The following is a 22,949-nucleotide window of genomic DNA, read 5'->3' on the forward strand; positions in this document are numbered from 1 at the left end:
ACTGACTATTAGATGTCTAGACGTTTACAATTAGAACAGCAACTGAAATTCTAGAGGTATCGTACATCACCTAAACAATAGATGCTACTACACTACAGCGAGCAGAACAGGAACAAGTTTTTCTTACTACAGGAACTCACTACGCCAACTGTGAATATGCTGAATAAAAGAACAGACTAACTTAGCTTAGACAGGACTTGTGGAGGTTATTGCTTCTGCAGTCCATCCAAACATTTCCACTTAATGAGGACGTAGCCTCTTTCAGCATAACAGTCTTTACCAAGAAAGACTGAGTTAGACGCATACTTAGGAAGTCCTGTTCCTCAGGTAGTAGAATATTTGGAAAATCTTGTCCCCACAGTTAGTGAGCTCCAAAATAGCTTGATTATCAGGCAGCAACACCAGAATACACAGAGAATTTCATCTGACTACAGAAAAAGTTTTTCCTCACTGATGGGAAATACTGAAAGGGACCTTCCTCATTACGATACACCAGACCAGTAATCTCATGAGCCCTTGCAGAAATGCTCTGTCAAGCAAACACCTGCGAATCGTAGAATCACAGAATTGTTAGGGATGGATGGGACCTTCAAAGGTCATCTAGGGACATCTCCAACCAGATCAGGTTGCTCAGAGCTCTGTCCAGCCTGAGCTTGAATGTTTCCAGGGATGGGGCATCCACCACCTCTCTGGGCAACCTGTGCCAGCGTACACAGTGTACCCTCAGTGTAAAAGGGTGGTAGAAAGAGGGAAACATCTGAAAGGAAAACTGAAGATGAGCTTGTTTCAAAGAAATCAGTGTGTGTACACACACACATTTTTATCCTGTTTTACTTAACGACCGTGAAAAAGTCTAACTACACGCATAAGTGAGCAGTGGGGTTTGAACTTGTCTTCCAGAACTGTACCATAAGGTAAGGAGGGTGACTGCTGCTGTTGCAATCACAGTTCCTGGTGCCAAAGGGTCAGTGCTGGGTAGAGTAGAGAACGCTAGTGTGCTGAAAGACACACAACTTGGCACCATTGTCTCAATGCCAAAGTTAACTTGGAAAAGCCGGAAGGTAACAGAAGTAAGAAACATAGGTATGGAACACCTTCATATATGCCAATACTGCGCAAGCGGATGATGCAGAAAACTAGTAGTGTGGACAGTGTTAAAAGATCTGTCAGAACTTCTGTGGTACGGCCGCCATACAAGGGTAAGATGATAAATGTCTCTCTCTTTCTTGCCTCATCTTTCACTATATAAACCCACACCAGGGCACTGGTTTTACTCACCTGAAAAGCCCCGAATGTAACCCCAAGAAATATCTATTTTACCAGACTGGAATAAAAAGTAAGAAGCTCCTGCTTTTATTTTTTGGCACAGAGCTCCCATAAAAGCAGTATCAGATATAGTTGATCCTTGACACTTTTATCATCTGATTCCTGATGGACGGACGGATGGATGATGTCCCTGCTCCTTGCAGGGGGGTTGGACTAGATGACCTTTGAAGGTCCCTTCCAACCCTAACCATTCTATGATTCTATGATTCTATGCTCAAAGGCGAGCTAGAACATTCATCGTCATTTTCACTGGATACATTGACAATTTCCTAGTCTTGTCTCACGATGATTTTTAAAGGGCTACAAAACTTAGAAGGAATACTTGCCTCAGAAAATTCACATGTGGACCACAGTGTCAAACCCAAATCTTTCAAGCAGTCATTGAGAAACAATAATCCTTCCTAGCATAACAAAATACAAAGTTTCATATGTAGTTAAAAGAAATTTGCAAGAGGAAGGCATTCAGCCTTAGCAAATTGAGTAAAACCAGCTGAAGAAGTACTGCAGAAGGTTAAACTCAATATACCCATGTACTCACATGCTCTAAGCATGAAAAAGCAAGGCATGGAGTGCCTTCTCAATGGGTCCCTTGGGGAAAAAGTTTTCCATTTTCAAGGGATAACAGTATATATATCTTCACAATATAAGCAAATATAACAAAGTTGCTCTAGAATACAATCTTTGTTCTCACTGTTAGAGTAAGAAGGCAAAAGAAAAAGTTACTTCTCTCTTAGAGACTTAACACTTGCATTTCAGTAGTTCTTACCAAGTAAGAAGACCAAGAGTAGTACAACCAGTCTTTGTTGTAACGGGAAAACCATCAGGCCTCTGCTGTGACCTTTGTATTGCATAAAAACTGGGCAACCTACACTTTACTCCCTTGGTCTGAACGTGTTTATGGGCTGACTGACTCTCAAATGCTTTTGATGTGAAAACATGAGGAATGGGGCAACAGTTTCTAGTCCAACATAAACAGGACTACATTTCTTTAAGTGGCATGCCAAGTTCTCTGACTGCCCAAATCTTGGCAGATCTTTAAGAAAGGAAAAAAGTGAAGAGTCCCAAGTACTGCGTATGAGGGAGATCTGCATACTGCGTACGCCTGATGACCGAGCTGCAATAAGACAGGTTTATAACACTTCTCCCCTGCAACTCCCTCACATCACTAGGATTTCAGGTAGTCCTTCTTCTGTAGCAGAGGTTGTAAGGAAGACCTCATACAAGGAATTAATCACTGGTTTTGTATACTTGTTTGACAACACAGCCAGCAAAGAGGTAAAACAAGGTAACTACTTGAGTCACGCTAACACAGTGTCAAATGGGGTGCAAGCCCACTCTCAGGTCCAGCAAATGATAATCTTTTCTTATCTGAAAAACACTCTTCAACAATGACTGGAGGTGCTCACATTGTCTTTTCCCCCCTTATTCACTCTCAGCTTCTACTGAAAATCTTTAGATCCCAGGTAATGTGATACAGTCCACTGGAGAAGGCCAACCACCCAATTTTCACCTGAACAGTGGCCTGTGATACAGCATTTGGCAACATAAAAAAACCCCACAACACTAAGCTGAAAATATCACTTTGCCACAGAAAGGTCTTTAGGCAACCCTCCTCTTCTACACTAGCAGCATAATCTTCAAAGGATTTATTTCTATGGCCTGAAAATTTTTGTAAACTAGATTGGAATCAAGGACTCCAGCATTCATCCCTGGATCCCATGATTATCACCTTGATATACAAAAGCATTACAAGCCAAATATTCTCCAAAGAAGTACCGCACTTCTGCTTTGAAGCAATTCGCACCCAGATGGCAATGACATTTAAACACCTTCAGTTGAGGAGAAAGTAAATTTTCCCAAACTTAAGATCTGAAGCAAAGAAATTTCCATGAGCTAGACCAATTTTCCAGAGAATCTCCAAATCAGCTTTTAAAGTGGTCAAGAGGAAACTGAAACACACTTCTCCTAACTTGCAACCTAGGGACGACATCTACTATCAGGAAACAGTTCAAGTTCTCACAGGAACTGCTCTCTTACTTAGAGGATCATTAATTGCTTTGTCTTTATGTTTCCCAAAAAGTGGCCAATAAAACATTAGGAAGGATATTTAATATTAACTTGCAATTCCTTTTTTCCAAATAAAGCTGTAATGTCCAAGCCAGACATCTCTTTGAGCTACGGAAAACTACAGTCCTGTAAAAGAGCTATTTTGAAAAGTTAAAAACCCTTTTTGAAGTGCATATATATATAGTTCAGTGTTTTTATAGATTGGCTTGTCTAGAAGGACTAAACCAGTATGCAAGATGACAACCAACCATCTCAGTGTGATGATTGTTGCATTCAAATTTATTTTCCAATTATTTTCTTCTTTGGTCTATCTGGTAGAAGCATTTCCTCCTTTGAGGAGTATGTCTTTAAAGAAAAAAAGCTACTTAAGGACTCAGCAATAAAAACTTTTGCCTAGGGCGAGGGCCAAGCAGATCTCAAAGAGAAGAATTTCCTCCTTTATCACACCCTCAAGTAGAGAAAAATTGGACAAACCTGTTATTAACGGAGAGTCTACGTTTGCTTTAACAACTGAAAAACCTCAACCAACATCCACAAGCAGCTCCTCTAGCTCATGTTGAATCTTGGAAAGCTTACATGAAACCAGATCAAAATTCAGTTCTCTTGTCCGTTCACAAGAGACAGAAAGGGAACACTCCTGACAGATGATGTACTACTAATGGCCACAGACTGCTTCGTAAAATTTAAGAGCTGATGGAGTAACACCCTTCAGACCCAAGCCAAACCCCAGAAATAATAGTGTCTTATCCCCAAGTTAAAGTACACAGGCACATGTTCTAGATTTCTCTACGGAGTTTCTAGAAACTCTATGTCAATGTGCCCATATTGTAGCTGGCAATTAAGGTCTATCCTCTAACACCACACCTGCTGATTTAATCCAGATCTCTTCTGGACAGCCGCTGGTCCATCACTACAGTCAACTCTGCTACTAAATTTGATGAGGTATTCTGCTGATACTTACTTCCACCTGCTGTTTGAGGGAAGCCTAAGCATTCCAGCTAAAAAAAAAAAAAAAAAAAAAATAGCACAGCTCTGTTCTGGGCAGCAGGGAAAACTTCAAGCCAGAATTTCTACTGCTAGATTTCATGCCACAGTGGCTAGAGTAAGACCTTAGGTAAGCCTCATAGGCAGAGGCACTGGGAAGGGTACAGAAATTCTTTCACAGAAAGAATTACCAGAAACAGTGGTGGTGGGGTGGGGAAGGCAAGAAGAATGATGCATGACATTCACTCAGCCAAGCACAAACACCCTACCTACACTCTGTGTAGACCAAGAAATTTCAGCTTAATTGGTACAATGAATTTACATTATCTTCCTTCAAGATCCAGGACTGAATGCTTCCTATTGGTTTTGAGAGCTGCAGGGATTAAGCTACTACGCTTGTTGTGTCCAAGCAACAGGAGTAGCCCTGAAAAAACACAGGAGTCTTCCCGTATTATGCTACTGATTCCAGCCTGATCTCAATGAAGGGCGCTTTTATGTGGCTTGTTCAACTGCCTCAGCCCACATGCCAGTTCAAAGCTAAATTACACCATTATCTTACAGTTCTGTGTTCACACACCTCAGAAATGCAGACAGTATATTAGTTTAAATTTAGCAACTTCGAAGAGGAAAAACCTCAAAGCCAATTAAGGACCAGACAGTCAATCCTTTTGTAAAGCTGGGAGAACTCTGTTGCGACAGCAGACCCAGAGTCTGCTGTGTGTTTCTGGAAGCAAAAGATTCTAGAGCATTCTTCCTGCAAGCCTGGTCTATCTCATTACCTTGGAGAGAGGCAACACCCCAGTCAAGAATGACCTGGAGGGAACAAGAATAATAAATCAATTTACCGAACAGAGTCAGCAAAAGGAAGAGAAATAAAAATTCTCTTCCACTCTTCTCATGTGGAATCCATTGCATGCTCTGCAGAAGTTATATTTACTTCCAGCTTGTTAAACCACTAAAGAAGCTTCCAGAAGACTGTTCCAAATATTCTTCTTGTTATGTGGTAGAAAAATAAGTATTTGAGCTCTTACTAGCATGTGACAGTTACTGATAAAAGCCTACATTAGTGGTAACATCTGGTCCACTACCAACTTAGATAATTTGGTTTAATAGAAAGGTAATCTAACCATCAAGTCACGCAACTGTCCAAGATTTCTTCAGGATATGAAAGGAAAGAGTCTTTAGGATTCTTAAAGCTTATTTTGACTACTGTTTCCACATAAACATGATTTATTGGTTTATGAAGAAGTGCTGGACAAATACTTTAAAAACAGCTTCAAGGTCATGGTGAGAAAAAGCTACATATGTTTTAGTATTAAAACATAAATTTACTTTTAACTGGCAAGAATATAATTTATTCAAAGGTTAGGTAGAGCTTTTCACCCCATGAGAGCTTATACAAACACAGCCACTACATTTGTTAACATACTGTTCTCGAGACTGCAGATTGCTGCACAATAGGGAGCAGGTAAGTCCCTGTCTTACACTTACCTTTTACATTCCTCTGGGAGGGTTAATTGCTCTGTGCTGCAAAATAAACTAATCCTTCTCACCTTTATGCAGGCTAGGCAAAGTCAAAACAAATTAATAAAACTTGTTTGAAGGCCAGACAAAAATCTGGCCCTAAGAAGGTTACGGAGAGACAAGTAATCCAACTGACAGAATGTGAACGAAGTGCTATATATTGTTGACATTTAAATTTAATACAGGAATTACTAAAATTCTTGTTTTCCTTCCAAGAATTAATATCAGTTTCAAAGGAAAATAAAAGACCAGATTGCTGTGTCACTGTATGTACCTGATACAAGTTAAAAACAACAAATAGAAAGTAAAGGCAGATCTGGATGTCACCTTATTTCCCCAGATCATTGCCACACAAATGCATTAAGAGTTGCTGTGCTGAAGTATTTGAGTGCTGTCTCACCACAACAAGCTGGTAACCAGTAAATCTGCATTCAGCTCAGTGTTTTCCTGGATTCTATTATAACAATAATCCAGATCCAGTTATTTAACAATTAGAATGAAGAAGAAGAAGAAGTGGATGCTCATTCACAAAGCAACCCTTCAGGGGACAACGCTCCTAACTCCCTCAGAGGGGCTGTGAAGTGTTTGTTCTCCTATTGTTTGCATCTGGGAGATGCACAAGAGATCAGAAAGACAGTTTATCCACTGCAAGCTGCACACTGTTGCAACTTGCCCAGTTTCCCCACCATCCACAGAGTCAAATTTCCAAACTTCACAGGATAGCTCATAACATTTAATTGTTTCTTGACTCCCTTCCTGGGGCAGATCAGACTTTTAAAGGTTTCTTTAATTTACGTCAAGCAAAAATAGCATCTTCTCTGGGAAAAGAAAAAGGCTGAAGCTTGTCATGGTCAGGGAATATTCATGGGTCACACGCAGGGGAAAGCCACAGCACTGAAGTGGAGTTCAATATGTTTCTATAAATATTTATGAGGAGCAAATACTTGCAGGCTACATCTGTATTAGGAAGCTAAAAGGGTGAAAGAACAGTCCACTATCAATCTAAAGAAGAGACCTGTGCCAGTTAGTGCTCTCCCAGACAACATCTGCCACCTCTCAGGGTTCAGTACAGGTCAGAGATCGTTTCAGGCAGGCAGACCAGGTGCAGGTACTCTGCTTTGGGGGAATTATAAGCTAAGCTATACTAAGGCAAACTGCTGTGTGCAAGTTGGTCTCAGGCAGGTAAACAGACCTTGGCTCAGTACATTTTATTTATTTAGTACAGATGTTGCTCAACTGTGTGCCAAGCGACCCATTCTCCAGCTCAAGCACAGCACAGTTGTCCCTTACTACAGGATCTGATGCCTAACGGAGGCGCAGGAGATGAACCGCTGCTTTCACAATCGCCAAGTGTAGGTGCCAGTTGCACAGGTGTATTCTTGACATGCCAGACCAGACTGGTGGGGCAGCACTAGAAGCAGTAATTGCTGGAACCAAGAGGCCCCCATGCCTTCTGACTGACAAATAATCAGGACTGAAGCGACTGTCCACCCATTCCTGCTCTTTACGAGCTACTATTTTTGTTATTTAAGGCCTTCTTTGCATTTCCAACGTTATGGCACCTTACCATCTCTTCTCTTACACAGAGTTAAAACAAGATTCCTTAAAAATCCTTACACTAAATCCCTCAAAGACATTGACACTAAACATGGACTTTTATGAATAGATATTTCTTCAGCAGTATGCCTTGTGTCACATTATATAAGTTAACATCTCCAGTTTTCCCACAGCTAACAACAGTTTTAGAATACTTTCCACAGTATCTCATGAATAGTTTTCCAGGGTAGAAACATGTGATGTGTGCTGTGATTGCTGACCAGTAGATGGAGACGGGATGCTACAGTCAAATAAAAATCCACCAGCAGACTCTTCCAAAGGATGCCATTAGAACACAACGCAGCTTCATTTTTAGTTCTTCTTCCATTGATTGCTACTAGGTTATGCTACGGGAGGCAAAAAGTGAGCGCTCATATGTTCCATTTTAGCTCTAGCATTATTAAAACCTGAATTCAAACCTTTGGAGAAATTTTTGAAGGCACTAGGCTTTTGTTGTGGTTTGGTTTTTAAGTTAGGAGAAACACTGATGTGAGTAGGGGTGCAACAGCTCCAGGGAAGACAAATATCTGCAAAATCCTCTCAGTCTGAGAAGATTCATGGACACTGAATGTTTCACAAAGCTTTCTACTACGTTTTCAAAATAAGAACCGATTAAAAGTCCTGAATTATGGGAAAATAAGAAATTTATACATTAAAAATTAAACCACAAAGAACATTTTAGAACTTTGACTACCCTTATTAGGTGCATTCTCCACAGAGTCCTTATTTAGTTGGGTTTTTTTTTTAAAAAAAAAAAGCTATGCTATTTTTATATTCCAGACATCAGCCCATGCGCGCCAGCCACACTATCAAGCTGAAGAAATAAAACGTGTTTTGAAGATACTGAAGGTGGAACATTAATTCAAGATGCTAGGTAAAGAACGACAGAGGGAATTACTGAAGAGAAGAATTTAGAAGACCTCCTAGCACCGTAGCCCAGGATAAGCATTCAGATCAATCTGTTTAATGTTCTCTTAAATAACCCTGTAGTCTACTAGTTTTGCAAAACCTGCAAAGTTGGAAGACAGTGCCAATGCTGGAAGAGGACTACTGCTTTACAATAACATTAAAAGTTTATAAACTAGGAATAATGCAACTGGGATTAAATGTAATGGCGCAAAGTCCCAAAAATGCAGGTTGGGGGTGGGGGGCGGGGGAAGAAGCAGCTCCTTATCAGTAATCCAGGTTCAAGATATGGTCCACATCTGTCATATACTAGTCTGAGTAACTAACTACAGACTCCCCTTCTACCACCACTGCTTTCAAATACCTGGAGAAGCAGACTGAGAATACGACCTCAGGATCACAGACCAAGGCACACCTTGTTCTTCTCCAGCTGTAATCCATGATCATCATTAGCGATCCCAAACAAGGCAGGGATTTTTGTGGAGTGTTGGTGAAAGTTTTTTCCATTACCTGTTACCTGTTTTCCTTTATAGTGAAAATTCACAAGGTTCATTCACTCACACTCTCGTTCTCCAAGTATTACCTCACACTGGGTGACCAACTGGAAATGAAACTCTAGCTTCTTTACATTAATCTCAACAGACCTCCAGCAAAAAAAAAAAACAAACCAAAAAACTGGTATCTGGCATGATTTTATGTAATTTATCAAGAGATCTGGCAATCCAAAAGGAATGATCTGCCCCAATGGCCCCAAGATTAAGTGGTTCCTGGAGTAAAAGAAAATTCATCTTTCCAGTTGCAACAGTGATCAAGCTCAAGCCTTTGACCCAGGTGACCTCTGACAGCTGAGAACTCAACAGGTTGTGGGTCATGCCAACAAGCTGCAAGTACCAGCTCCCAACAGATTATCTCATAGTGTGAAAATAAATGTCCCCTGGAATCAAAAGGAAACTAATGGTCTTTGAGAAGAGCAGAAAGTGCAACAGTAAACACCATCATCCTACATTTGACCTTTCAGGTCAAAGGAGTCTGAATTCTTTAGTTCAGAGTTGACAGCCATTCTCTCTTTCCAGCAGAAAAAAGGAAAACCTGCAGAAGATTTTCCTTCTTAGACAGTGAAAAAGTCAACACAATCAACCTCCCAAAGAAGTAAGCTTCTGAGAGACAGAGAAAGAAATCTCTGAAAAGGAACGTGGCAAAAAGTATTCATTAATATTGTATCTAAATGGAACAGACACTCTTTGTTAGAGCTTACAGTGCTTGCACAGTCCATGCGACTGGCGAAATGCAAGAGCACATGCAGTTGAAAGACTATCAAAGCAGTTAAGAAGTAGAATATACAAAGAAAATCAACAATATGAACATTTAAATTCTGTAGGACTGACGTCTGTGCTTGACAGCTCGTCCTCTAAGACTACAGACTACCTTTTCCATCTCCAATCACAGATGAGGTGTCTTTTCACTACAAAATCCAGTGTCCAGTAAAGCACATGGAAGAACCCTAGGGAAATAAAGTGACTGTTCCATCGATACCAAGCTGCTTAAGGATAAAAAGCTTCCAGTAGAAGTCTGTCTTTCTGGGCACAGAAGGAAATAACCTGACAGGAGGCATTGGTGACCAACTGTTACATTCAGCATTGCTTTCTTGTCTACCAGATCAGTTAGCAGCAGGAGGTCCCCTGGCACACAGGCAGAATCTTAACCACAGCCCTGTTCAGGTTTTATCATAATACTGGTACTGGATAGGATACCCATCTTTAAGGGCTCAGCCAAGCTATCAGAGGCAACATGTTGAAGCCTCGGCGTGCTCAGAGTTTATGAGTTAAGAGATGAAGGAAATCCCCTCACTAGCGAGACGTCTGGATAATCAGAAAAAGTCCAGTGCTGGAGTTACAAAGTTGATTTCTTTTGTACTGAGCAGTAACTGCAGCGTCAGTGCTCTTAGCTACGCTGCAGAACTCAAGAAGGATGCTGTCAGTCACTGTACAAATAGATTAACACATGTGCAGGGCTCTTGATCCATCCCATTACTTTGCCTTGTTGTGTAATGTGGGCTTTCCACTTCTTAGATCAATGCACCCAATCTAGCATTATGTATGATTATCTGATACGCAAGATGGTTCTGTGAACATTTTGGGACTAAGTATCTACTACATGACTGCCTCTGACTGTGGAAAGCAGAAGTCTAATTGAGCAGTACATTCCAGACCAAAATTACTTAATGGGCTTAGTTAAGCCAGAATTGGACCATCTTTAAAAGGAAGAAAACACACCGAAACAAACAAAAACCAAAGCAAGCCAGAAAAACATCAATTGTAAAATCCAGGAAACAAAAAGAAAGCCACAGCTTTCTACCACTGCAGAACAGATTAGTCTGTTTCTATAGCAGGCAGCTAATGCCTTCTTTTGGCAAACAAACTCTTCAGACAGAGCCAAGAGTCTAGCAAATGATTTACTCATTAAAAGTAAAATGAGAAACTGAAAACAAAAATTTTCTGGAGAATGTAATAATTTGCATAATTAAGCCATCCATTTTAGTCCTAAGTTGTCTTACCAGTATAGTGCCATACACCAATTGCACAGGGATCTTCACACAAAACATCTTTATATAAATTCTGATAGCCATGAAGAAGCCAATCTAAGTTTGGGGTTGTCTGAAAGTTTTTTAGATAGTGATTCCAACCGCAAAACAAATTATATCCTCTCTTTCTGTTCTGCTAGGAAGTCTTAACCCCCCCGCTCCTCCTCTAGTGTAAAATGAAAGATACAGTTCAAACAACATGGTTTTGTACAGTCAAAGCACAGCATTATGGGAGAATTTCTCTTCAAGAGATCAAATTTCATTTAACACTCAGGAAACATTCAGTTAAAAAAAAATGAACTGCAAGCAAAGGCAGACTGAAAGGAGAATACTCACTTGTAGCGTAGTGTCGAAAACAACAAGCTTAGAGCTTGTCGGAACAATGTCATAACACTTGTGTGACCTCATGAATCGCACATAAATGTCACTTTCCGATTCTTCAAGTGCTGTAAGTAAAAACATTATGTTGTTTTATTTAAGCTTAAATAAAAGGTAAAAAACATGCCAAATCAACTGAACACCACTGCAAAAGGACAACCCTAAAGCAAAACTCAAATTCACACTTTCAGATCTGGGCAAACAATCATAGTTTTCCACTTTGCATTTCAGACTCATCTTTCCTTTCAAATTAAACAGAATAAAGAAAAAAATGCATCGTTCTCCCTTGATGAGAAAGGACATCCCTACTGAAGAGTTGTATTTTTAAAAAGTCTTGTTTTTCTAACAGCAGATTATTGGAATATGCATCTGAACTCTAGTTATGTACAGAGGAAGCCAGTTTGAAACTTAAGTAGTGTCAGGCTTGACTAACTCAAGCTCCTTAAATTAATACTTCTCCAATCTCATCCCTGTCCAGTCCACTTTTCACATCCTAATTTTGTATTTTATGAAGAGGCAGCAAGTTCTGTAATCTGTTCCATTCTCTTCAGGCCACCTCACATACAGCATCACACATCCAGCACGTGCTTTATGAAAACAGGATCTGTTTGACGGGAATGATTTTAGTGCGGTGTGTCTGTAGCAAGGAGGCACAACCCAGTCCATATTAACTTTACATTACTTTGCATTTGTCAGAGTTCAGAGGCATAAGCATATGTTATTCGGACCTGCTCAGCTATGATAATTTTTTTTTAAGCAGTTTGGTCTTCCGTTCTTTACAGCAGGTACCTGTAACTTGGTCAAGGTTAATCCCTCCATCAGATATGCACCCTTTATATTCTGTACTAATGCACAAACTTGGTCATATGTTAAACTTATGAAGAGTGGGAAAAAAAAAACCAAAACAAAAAACCCATTTGAAATACCTATTGATCAGTGAAGTACTTCATATTACGAAGCTAAAAAACTCAGAAGTCTTTGCTAGATTTGCTCAGAATCAATTATCTAGCACTGGAGACATTATTTGTCACTTCCACAGAGTGGCTCAGCTCAGCTTCTTGAGCCCAGTTCTACAGAATCAAAGCTGGACATCCCCTGCAAGTGGCTACTGTAGGATACAGGCAGTCTCTTCTACATACTAAGAAAGTCCTTTATCTCCAATACTCACTACTCTTTTAAAAAAAAAAAAAAAAAAAAAAAACAACCCAAAACACCCAACCCTTTCCCCACTGAATCACAAGCAACATGAAATAGAAGTTGCATAGGAATACAGAAGAGAGTGTCTAACTGGGAGGAAGTAGAAGGGAAAAAGAAAATAATTTGTTGGATTTATGTTCCCATAAAGGTCAGGACCAGGAATGAAAATAGCAGGAGCTAAGAAAAACTGATAAGAGATTAGGAAACCATGTGAGCAATCTAATAGCAAAAGGACTAGGACAACGCTGGTGGGAAGCAACCTTTATGAGATGATCCCAAAGGAGAACTGGCACTGACTAGTAAAGGGCACACAGAGAAGAGGCTAAAAAGGGTAGTTTGGGACAGAGGAACCTTTATAAAAGTCCATAATCTACCAACATCTTATCATCCTCTAACTTCTGCAACAGTAAAAACAGTTACTGTCTGTACAAAGTGAATTTAATGACCTTGTGATAGAGTGAGTTGCTGAGAGGGGTTTGTTGTAGTTTTGGGAGTTTTTTTGTTGTTTTTTTTTTTAAATACACAAACTAGAAGCAAGGAGGGGACAACACTAAGCATTCAAAACAGTATTATAAGAACATTTAGATTACCTATCAAGAACTCTGGTCTTTAGGAAGTTAAGGTTGCTTCTACAATCACAAGTGCAGTCCCTCTGTGCAGTATCAAGAGTCCTTATTTCATCTCAACTCTTTCCATGGGCCAGTACACAATGAGAACGGCACTTGAAATGGTAAATCAAATCACCAGTAAATAAGACTGGCTACTAACATGATCAGTAACCACTGGAGAGACACTGCACTGTCATGTTTTTCCCCAGCACAAGAACTACAACAGTCAGCATATGGAATAGGATGAAACTCCTTTCTTCCAACTTCAGTCCTCTGCCTCTTTCATGAGGTACATTCCAATTGCTGCAGCAAGCAAGACAGTGGTCCAGCAGTTCTGCATCATCTGCAGACCAAATCTATTCCCCACGCTGACTGAAACAGAGGTTCCCCAAACCTTACCAAGTACCCAGAAACTACTAGAAGCATATGTAGCCAGGGAAGTTACCATACTAACTCTGAATCTGTACTTCCTATTGATTCTGTAGCCTTAACAATGTGACTTTATATACAATTAAGTACACTACAGGTAGAAACAAGCCTATGAACATCTCAAATGGTTGATAAACTACAAAATAACCAACTATTTTTGGCTAAAAAAAAAAATTACACTTTCAGCAGAGGACATCATTGATCATTACAGTCTTGCCAACTTACCAACAATTATGTAAACTTAAGGTATTACAATAGCCAGCGCAGTCGCTGCAAAGCAGGAGATGTTGCCAGATTTAATCAGGGAAGACTGTTAATGGCAGCCACAGTTAAGGATTCTATTGATCAGCAGAGTGAAGTTGTGCCTATAAAACTTCCTCTCACTCACTACAAACTCCCACTCTCCAAACACACAATTTCAACCGGACCTCAACAATCCTCACCCGCTTAGGGTACATGGGATGGGTTAGGTGCTATCTCAGCCTACGTTGTCTTCCAACTCAGAGAAGGCACCACAAAGCAACTGCTTCCCAAACTGACACTGGGAAGTTACAACTAGAGGTATTCTGAAGCTATCTGTGAGCGCTATTTAACACCCATATAAACAGCTAGGAAACCCTAGCAGGATTTGAACAAGGATCCCATTGTCCAGCTGGAACCGAGGTTTATTTCCACAGAAGATCCTTACACTATAAATAAGTACAATGCACTACTTTATTAGTTACCAACTAAACATGCAAGACATAAGCTGAACTGATCTAACTCATATGTCCTATATGACTTCATCAAGTGTCTGGTGGAAAGGATATTTAAGGCCTTGTAACATCTTCAACAACTCGGGACTACTGAACAGGTGCCATAGCCTAATTCTTTGTACAGGCATTGCATGTGCATTATGTGTATACAGCTGCTCAAGGCAGAAGAGGTCTCTCAAGTTGAAGACTCAGCACACCTCGGGGTGCACTCACACCCATCTTTCCCGCACAGCACAATGGACAGGGCATAGTCTTCTTTACAGTTCCTCTCACCTCCCAGAGGACAAACTTACTGCATTCGGTTGTATCCAACCACCACTGTGCTGCAAATACAAGTCATCAAATACAAACACCCCAATCTCCATTAGGATATTTCTACTTTATTACCTATTTATTTTCTAGTTCCAGTCTTATTTGTTTTTCCGATAAATGCTCTTCCTTTCTGGCTACTATTAAGCTTCTGCAGTCTTGTCCAGTACCTGCAAAGCAGTACCCCCTTCAGATGGACAAGAACAGATGCCTTTCTGCTTGACTTAAAATCTCAGTCTCTGCATGTAATATCTGATCTGCACAGACCACGTGCCCAACATGCGGGACCTATGTATATATACTGGCCACTCTTTCACCATAAAGTCAGTAACACCTTCAGATGTTGGTATGACAATGGTGTACTACATGAACAAGAGGTGACAAAAATCTCTGCTCCTGCTTGAGGAAGTGACTGAGGTATCCAAAATCAGATTTGCATAAGAAGCCTCGTTTGCAGAAGCCCCAGTTACACTAATTTAATGCTTAAGATTTCCTAAGCTATGTCACACTGATAGGTGACAGAACAGAAAGACTACATGCTACAGCCCAAATTCTTAGATCAGGAACTTTCTAAGAGAGTTCTCCTCTTCCTCAGAAGCTGAAATGGAGCCACAACAGTGCTGAGCATCATCTGTCCTTGACATTCCTGCCAACTGTATTCCTTCTCCCTTGGTCAGATGCCCCATGCACGCCTTTCTCATATTGCTTCTGCAACAACTCTTGCGAGGAACGGGAAGACGGAAAGGCACCAGACGATTACGATTGCCCTGTCACGGCAAAGGCAGTTGCAGATAAGCCTTATGGAACGCATTTGCTGGACCTCAGCTTAGGTCTAGACCAAGACTTAGGACACTGCCCCTAGCCAAACCTCAGCTTTTGATAGTTCATGATCTGTAAGTCAGCTGGCTCACAGACAGAGCAGACTCCCAGCAAGAGGCATCTTAATCTAAAGCAGGATCAGGGGCGGAGAAGAGTCCACTAACAAGCAGTTGAATGTATATTTCCATGTGGGTGTTCACTTACGAAAGCTTATTTCTTGAAGATTCACCTGAAACTTATTTTGCAAGTGGACGTTCTCCAAGTGCACTCCCTCTCTCCCAAAGTCATAGACGAAGGCAAAAAAACCCACAAATCCCCAGTTCTGTTTTCTCCAATTTTTAGTAGAGCACAGTCACACCTCTGTTTTTAAAAAGATGCTAGAGAATTAGTTTTACAGTTAAAGACAAAAGATATTTTTCATCCTAATGTTTACTACAGAGCTGATCCAAAAGCAATAAATTAGGTGAAGTTTATTGGTATAATTATACTGATACTAAAAGGTTATACCAAGAAAAGCACTCTATACTATTCTCTCTTACATCACTTAGTCAAGGAAAAGAATTAGTCTTTTGTTAACACAGAAAAAAAAAACAACCCCACCAAACTTAGACAAACACATATCACTACAGTGAAAACAGGAATTGGGAGAGTTGTTCATGTACATCTGGCTTAAGCTGCAATTTGAAAAAGAGAGATTTTTCACATCCCTGGCCAACACTCCTTTGTCAGTAAACACAGAGTAACTCCACCTTTCCAAAGGCCAGGTCTAAAGGTGTGGCTCCACAGCAGCATAAGCAGCAGCACAGCACAGCACCAGGAGCCGCTGATCCCTCCACACTGGCTGTGTAATTCCATTCCCTCCCTCACACTGCTTCTGGATCTATACAGAACTGTTCCACAAGTTGGCAGGAAAAGCTGAATTTGTCACAAGCTATCAGCTTCGTGATAGTGCCAGTTTTAGGTCTATTCAGCTCCCATATCTAGCCATGGAGCAAGCAGATTATTCCTGCCCTTTCCTTACGCTAGAAGCCATACAGTACAAGGACACCATCCCTGCTGTGGCAGCTAGCCATGAGATCAGCTTAGCTAAGTCAAATGGTGCCAGAAGACACCAGGGTGACTAATCACTTACACAAGCCAGCGCGAGTTCCCCTCTCTCCCTACTGGTACAGGTAACCCTTGACAGAGGATACAATAGGTAGAAGACGTCATTAACCTTGTGAATTGTTCTTCTGCCTGCATTTTTATCTGGAAGTTGTCACCAGAACTGGGTATAAAGCTTCTGTTCATTCCCAGTCTGAACTTACTGAGTTCCTTAATATCCTTGACAACCTCTCCCACAGCTTTCACAATGCAGGAGATGGTAGTAGCAGTAGTAGTGTAAGTCATTAACACAACACCTCTAACAGATCTAAAGAACCATCCAGAATGGATGTAGTTAATCTTCTCCAAGAGTAACAGTGACACTACGTAGCAAGAACCACAAACTATTCTTCAGATGTCTCTACAAGCTCACCAACAGTCTCCAAAACATGACTTTTGAGGAAAATGGAGGCATCTAAATGAAGACATGGGGCTTCAAGAAAAACGTTTCAGGAATCAAAATGTTCAGGTTGTTTGTTTCCTCAGCCAAGGGACAGACAGGAACAGATTCTGAACAGGAAGCCAGTACTACGCTGTGTACAATATGTTGCTGTGATCATGAGCAACAGCTTTACTTCAACCTATCTTCTACAAAAGAAATTAACTCATCTGTTTGATTTTTAGATAGGTTTGAATGATACATAGACAAATTAAAGTGTACATGGCGTATCCTGTGAAAAGCATGTGAACTGAGAGACTGGGAGAGAAGAACAAGAAACTGCAATTTTGTCACAGAATGATGCAGTGAGGGCATGACTTTTCAGTCTGCTGAGCTGTCTGCTAAAGAGCCAAGAACACTGAAAACAGTGGACAAGAAACAAGATGCCAGAAGCTGAATCACTGTCAGACTTGGTAGGAGAAGAATACTAACATCATTTAAGAAGTGTAAGCACAGAAAAAAAGTGATGTTGTTTCATTTGATTTCTGCTTAATCAAGAGTAAACTTTTCTCAGAAGAAAACCCCAAACCCTCACCAAAATAGTCACCCATGTAATCAGTCACAGGATAAGACTAAGTGGTAAAAAAAGATCAAAAAAGTGGGAAGAGATGGTTACAAGGATGACTATTCTAAGCAGCAGGAAATAAATAACCATGAAGTTTTTAGAACATGCTCGGCACAGAGATGGCAACCAATGCTAGCAAAAGGCTATTTCCAATTTTAGAGGGGAAAACACCCAAACAGGTTTAAAGTCTAATACACAGGAAGTAATATGATGACAGTGATAGGAGTTGGCTATTCCATCGCAAGCCAAAAGGATTTCAAATGCAAGGAAAGGAGGTGATTCTCCCCTCTGCTCCGCTCTCATGATATCCCATGTGGAGTACTGCGTCCAGCTCTGGAGCACCCAACAAAAGAAGGACATGGACCTGTTGCAGTGAGTCCAGAGGAGGCCACAAAGATCATCAGAGGGCTGGAGCACCTCTCCTATGAGGACAGGCTGAGAGAGTTGGGGCTGTTCAGCCTGGAGAAGAGGAGGCTCCAGGGAGACCTGATAGCGGCCTTCCAGTACCTCAAGGGGGCTGATAGGAAAGACAGGGAGAAACTTTTTAACAGGCCCTGTTGTGACAGGACAAGGGGTAATCGTTTTAAAATAGAGGGAGATAGACTCAGACTGGATATAAGGAAGAAGTTTTTTACACTGTGGAACACAGCAACAGGTTGCCCAGAGAGGTGGTTGATGCCCCACCCCTGGAAACGTTCAAGGCCAGGATGGACGGGGCTCTGAGCAACCTGATCTGGTTGGAGATGTCCCTGCTCCTTGCAGGGGGGTTGGACTGGATGGCCTTTGAAGGTCCCTTTCAACCCAAACTGCTCTATGGCTCTATGAACCGAAAGAGAGTACGTCGTGACAGAGACAAGATTTTTTTTCCTCTTTCTGAGAGCTGCAAAGAGCATTAAAACATTCTGGCAGACCACACATTAAAATTACACAGCAGCATTACTCACGCAGCCACAGGCTGTATCATACGGATGTTGCAGATTGAACGTTTCCCACCCAGATCTAAAGGAATGCATGAGGTGGCAGCTAAAGAAAGTTCATAGTAAGTTTACAGATGTAAGATACTCTGATACAAAGAAGTGATAGGAAGTGTATCTGGAGATCAGCATCAGAAGCTTCTTCAGTGATCCAAGGTTAATTCAATTACATATTACAGCATGAATATATGACATGACAGGAAGAATAGGATTTTAGAAGAAGCGTGAGCAGACAGAGACAACATTAGAGTCGGGAAGCTCTACCTTGCTAACTGTAGCTCATCTTACAAATAGGTAGAGAGCCTAGAGGCACACAAAAGAAGAGGGAAGACTAGGTACATTAACAAGTAAATAAAAATGAACAGAGAAGTAAGTGCATACTGTCTTGTTGCTAGACTCTTGAGAAAAACAGGTTAATCATTTCTAACAATACAAACAAGCTAAAAGAAACCCTAACAGGTCTGAAAACATTTCAGTTCAAGAATTATATTCTTAATTGCTTAAGACACTTTCAGACATAACATTCAGGATTACTTGCATCTACACCTTTTTTTTTTTTTTGGCATGTTTCCGTATGTCTTTTGAATTCTAGAGTGTGTGCAACTGTTTAGTCACTTTAGATCATTAAGGTAATTGAGATGTTTTCTCCCCTTGTTACAAGGAGTTGCTTGATGCAGAGACAGCAGGTAATTACGTGTGTGAACAGGAGTCATCCCAGTTAAAAACAAGCATTCCTGAACTCTGAAAGTTCATGAAGAAGAAGATACAGTACCAGTCAAAAGGACAGAAAAACAAATTCAAAACCAGTCAGAATTCTTAGGTAGGTATCAAAGCAAGTTATTAAAAGCAGTGTATCCTACAAAAGAAGCTCATCAAAAGCAAAGAAGAAAGCAAATACGGTTGTGTCAAGAACAGTTCAGTTCAACCAGTTTTTACTCAGAATAAAATGATCAACTGGATGAAAAAAAGAGGGTGGACACAAAATAATTTAGAAAAAAAATCAAAAATCACAGCACACTTGATACACTGATTTCAAAGCAAGCTTGGATACTACTACATGTGGAAAGGACACAGTAGAAGCACCACAAGGTAGCTGCATAACAAGGAATCCTAGCTGCAAAAAAAACCTAGGAGGATGCTCTTCCCCCCCACCCCCCCCAGTGGACTTGCACAACTGCATGACAACTGTGTGTTTTTAAGAAGAGATGAACTCCAGTTCAAACTCTTCTCAAAGTTGGAACATTTGCAAGGTCCATCTTATGCGACTCAGCTAGTGCAGAATGGCATGCCAGTTCATGCTACGTCTTTAGTTTTCTACAAGTCACTCTGGAAGAGCTTTTACCAGTAGCTTGACATTTCACAAGGAAAACATTGCAAGAGTCTCAGAAGTTTGGGGCTTCATTTTATTCAGCATTCAAACCAGGAATAGATCTTCAAACCAGGAATAGAACACGCTTCAAAGAGTTTGCAGTAAGAGTTAGAAATTGTTACAAGACTTCAAACCTGACAATATCTTCAAACTGAATTCATAAGTGGTTTGGAGTTAGTATGATCTTTCAGACAATACCAGAATCTGAAAGGAACACTCAATTGGAAGAGTGCAAATTAGGGGAGAGACTAAATATCACTTCTACTGAGAAAGAACTACCCTGTTATTAATTTGATCTGCTATAGCAGAAGTAGGGAAGAAAAGCCATGGTTTGCTTAAACAAAATAACAAGCAAACAAAAAAAACCACTCCAGCTGTTAGAGAGCTATTAATGCATTCCAGGAGCTGGTTAGACAGAACAAAGCAACCTTAGGGCATTGTACAGTCTCCTTGCTTAAAGGTCCTAAACACGGAACAAGACAAGTATCCGCAACTGCAGAAGCACATCCTGCTTTAGTGAAGAACAAAAAAGGTTGTTAGTTCCAGAGAACGCTTCTGAAGATCCACTTCTCTGGTTTTGAGGTTTAAATATCTCCACGTCTTCAAACTTCAGTAGTAGTCAAGACTTGTAAAAGAAAACTAATGTAAATAGCTGCCTCAAACAATGAAAGATTCAGATTGTGTTTCAACCTTCCTTGTACTCATAGCCCTCTAAAAATGAGAAACAAAATGCTGTGCAAAATTTTGGAGTTAATAAGTCTTGGTAAATGGACAGAGAAGTTAACACTTCTTTTTTACTGTAGCTCTCCACTGGCAATGTGGATAAGCAAATGATTACACGGGATTTGAGGCAGACAGAAAAAAAAACCAACACCACCAAAAAAACAATAGTGATGAGCAGTGTAAGAAACTTCACATTCCAGAGCTAATCATAGTAACTCTGAAGTTTCTTGTCCAGGCAGGCAGAGAAACTTATTTGTTTATAAGCAAGAGCTGCCTTGTTTACGGAGTAACTGGTAAATAGCATCCAAAGTCCAACTGAATACTTTTGAAACAGCCCACTGTCTTTTAAATCAACTTTTGGTCAAAGTTAAAGATTTGTACTTTGAGGAAAGTCACATCACCGTGGTTTTGTGAATAAGGGTAGCAACTTCAGCCTGAAACCTAATAATTCTTCTGAGATTATCACCACAATAAAGATTAAGTTGACCTGAAGAATTCTCTAAAACATGTTCAAGATCTTCCCTTGACAACAAGCACTATGATGTTTCCCTACGCACCCCAACCAAAGATCTAATTTAAGATGTCGCCTGTCTGGAATGCAGGCATGCTCTTCAAGATTGCGAGACGCAGGCCACAAAACACAAGAAACTAAAAATGGTATTAAGCCTCTGAATATTAATATCAGCAACCAAATGCTGGAGAGTTGAATTCAAGGGAGGTTTAAGGTACGTGATTAATGAAAGAATAAAACAGTCTGTATCCTTAGTATCTATACTGGAAGACTGGTAAACAATTTGAACTTTTGCTATTTCTTTTGCTATAGTTTGCACACACTTCAGAAAAAAAAAATATATAGCCATTTAAGTCTTTTAGTAATTAGTTTAAGATCAAACCTAAACAAGCAGCTTAACCAAAGTGCCACTTCACAAGACAAGCATTTCCAAAATGAGTACAGGGCATCCTTACAAACCACAGCCATATCCTTACTGAACAGGGCAAGTATCTAACCTTCAGGTCCCCCACTGAAGACTAACAATCTAAACTCAAAACATCATTTATATAATGCTTTCACGAGAAAACCACATTTTTAGGCTTAAGTCTTAAGGACTTGGGACTATGTTTGCTTGAGAAATAGTTTTGTCAGGTCTAATGAACTACTGGTCTCAAATCCTGAATGACTACTTACAATATCTTAACTTGAAGCTTTTAATAATTCAGTATTTACGTGTTCATTTCTTTCTAGTCTTCCCTTACACACTTCTTCCCTCCTATGCACGCCAACATTTTCTAAATAGCTATTATTGCTGTTTCTTACTAGAGTTTATGAATTCGTATGCACACTTTAACAGATTATGAAGTACTGTTTCAATATGCCACTTAAGAGACTTACCTAACAGCAGGTATAGCTTGAAGCTAGACAGAAAAAGAACTAGCAGCTTCCTAACTCAAGTAGGTGAGATCCAACACACATTCAATGCAGTATATTTGGATACCACTTTCTGGAACCTAGTCTAGAAGTTGTATTGATCCATTCTCTATACTACCAATAAACGGCAACTTCACCCAAAGCTGATCTTCCTCTGAACTCACACAATGTCCAGCACCCTTGGTTTTGTTTGTTTTTAAAGGAACTGACTCAAAAATACTAGGGAGTTCAAGTAAGCCTATGGCAGGAGAGATGCATGCAAGAGCTCGTGTAGAGCAGAGCATTCACCTTCTGCACTATGGCACTCAGAGTCTTCTATTAAAGGCAACCACCTAATCCCTTTCACCGAGTGATCCTGCTCCATCCTGAGGTAATTCAAAGCATTAGAAGTCTATCCTACAAACTCACTCCTATAGTAACAATGCTGGAAGTTAGAACATTATTTCAAAGCTTATACAGGAAAACTTTATATCCATTTGTTCTTGTGCCAATGTTGTTCTTCAGCTAATTTTTCTCTTTGGTGTTTACACCCTTCCCACCCCTTACAGGATGTTTTCATACATACAGTGTTATCACATCCCTTCTTGTCTTTTTGTTTACTGAGCTAAATGAGCAAAGTCTTTTAGTTTCCTCCTTTAATACAAGTTCTATATTCTTGGACTGACAAATAGCCCTTTTCTGTGCCTATCCCAGTTTGCTCCCATCTCCAGCACTGCAGATATCTTCTTCCTCTGTGTCTTTGCATCAGTAGAAATTCATCAAACAAACTAAGCAGCAGAAAAGAATACCACAGTGTAAATGAATGGCAGGAAAAAAAATAAAGTTTGATTC

At 40.3% G+C, this 22,949-nt stretch overlaps 1 protein-coding gene across 5 annotated transcripts in view; it reads right to left on the reverse strand.

Annotated features, from left to right (window-relative positions):
* Positions 1 to 22,949, reverse strand: part of PRKAG2 (protein kinase AMP-activated non-catalytic subunit gamma 2) — a 221,023-nt gene that overhangs the window by 21,889 nt on the left and 176,185 nt on the right. For all 5 annotated transcript variants that reach the window (XM_086741804.1, XM_086741805.1, XM_086741807.1 and 2 more), the window contains one exon: positions 11,321 to 11,430. In XM_086741804.1, the coding sequence (XP_086597930.1) occupies positions 11,321 to 11,430 (110 nt within the window). The remainder of the gene's footprint in view (positions 1 to 11,320; positions 11,431 to 22,949) is intronic.

Source organism: Chlamydotis macqueenii, chromosome 2, assembly GCF_036417535.1.
Source record: "Chlamydotis macqueenii isolate bChlMac1 chromosome 2, bChlMac1.mat, whole genome shotgun sequence".
NCBI lineage: Eukaryota > Metazoa > Chordata > Aves > Otidiformes > Otididae > Chlamydotis > Chlamydotis macqueenii.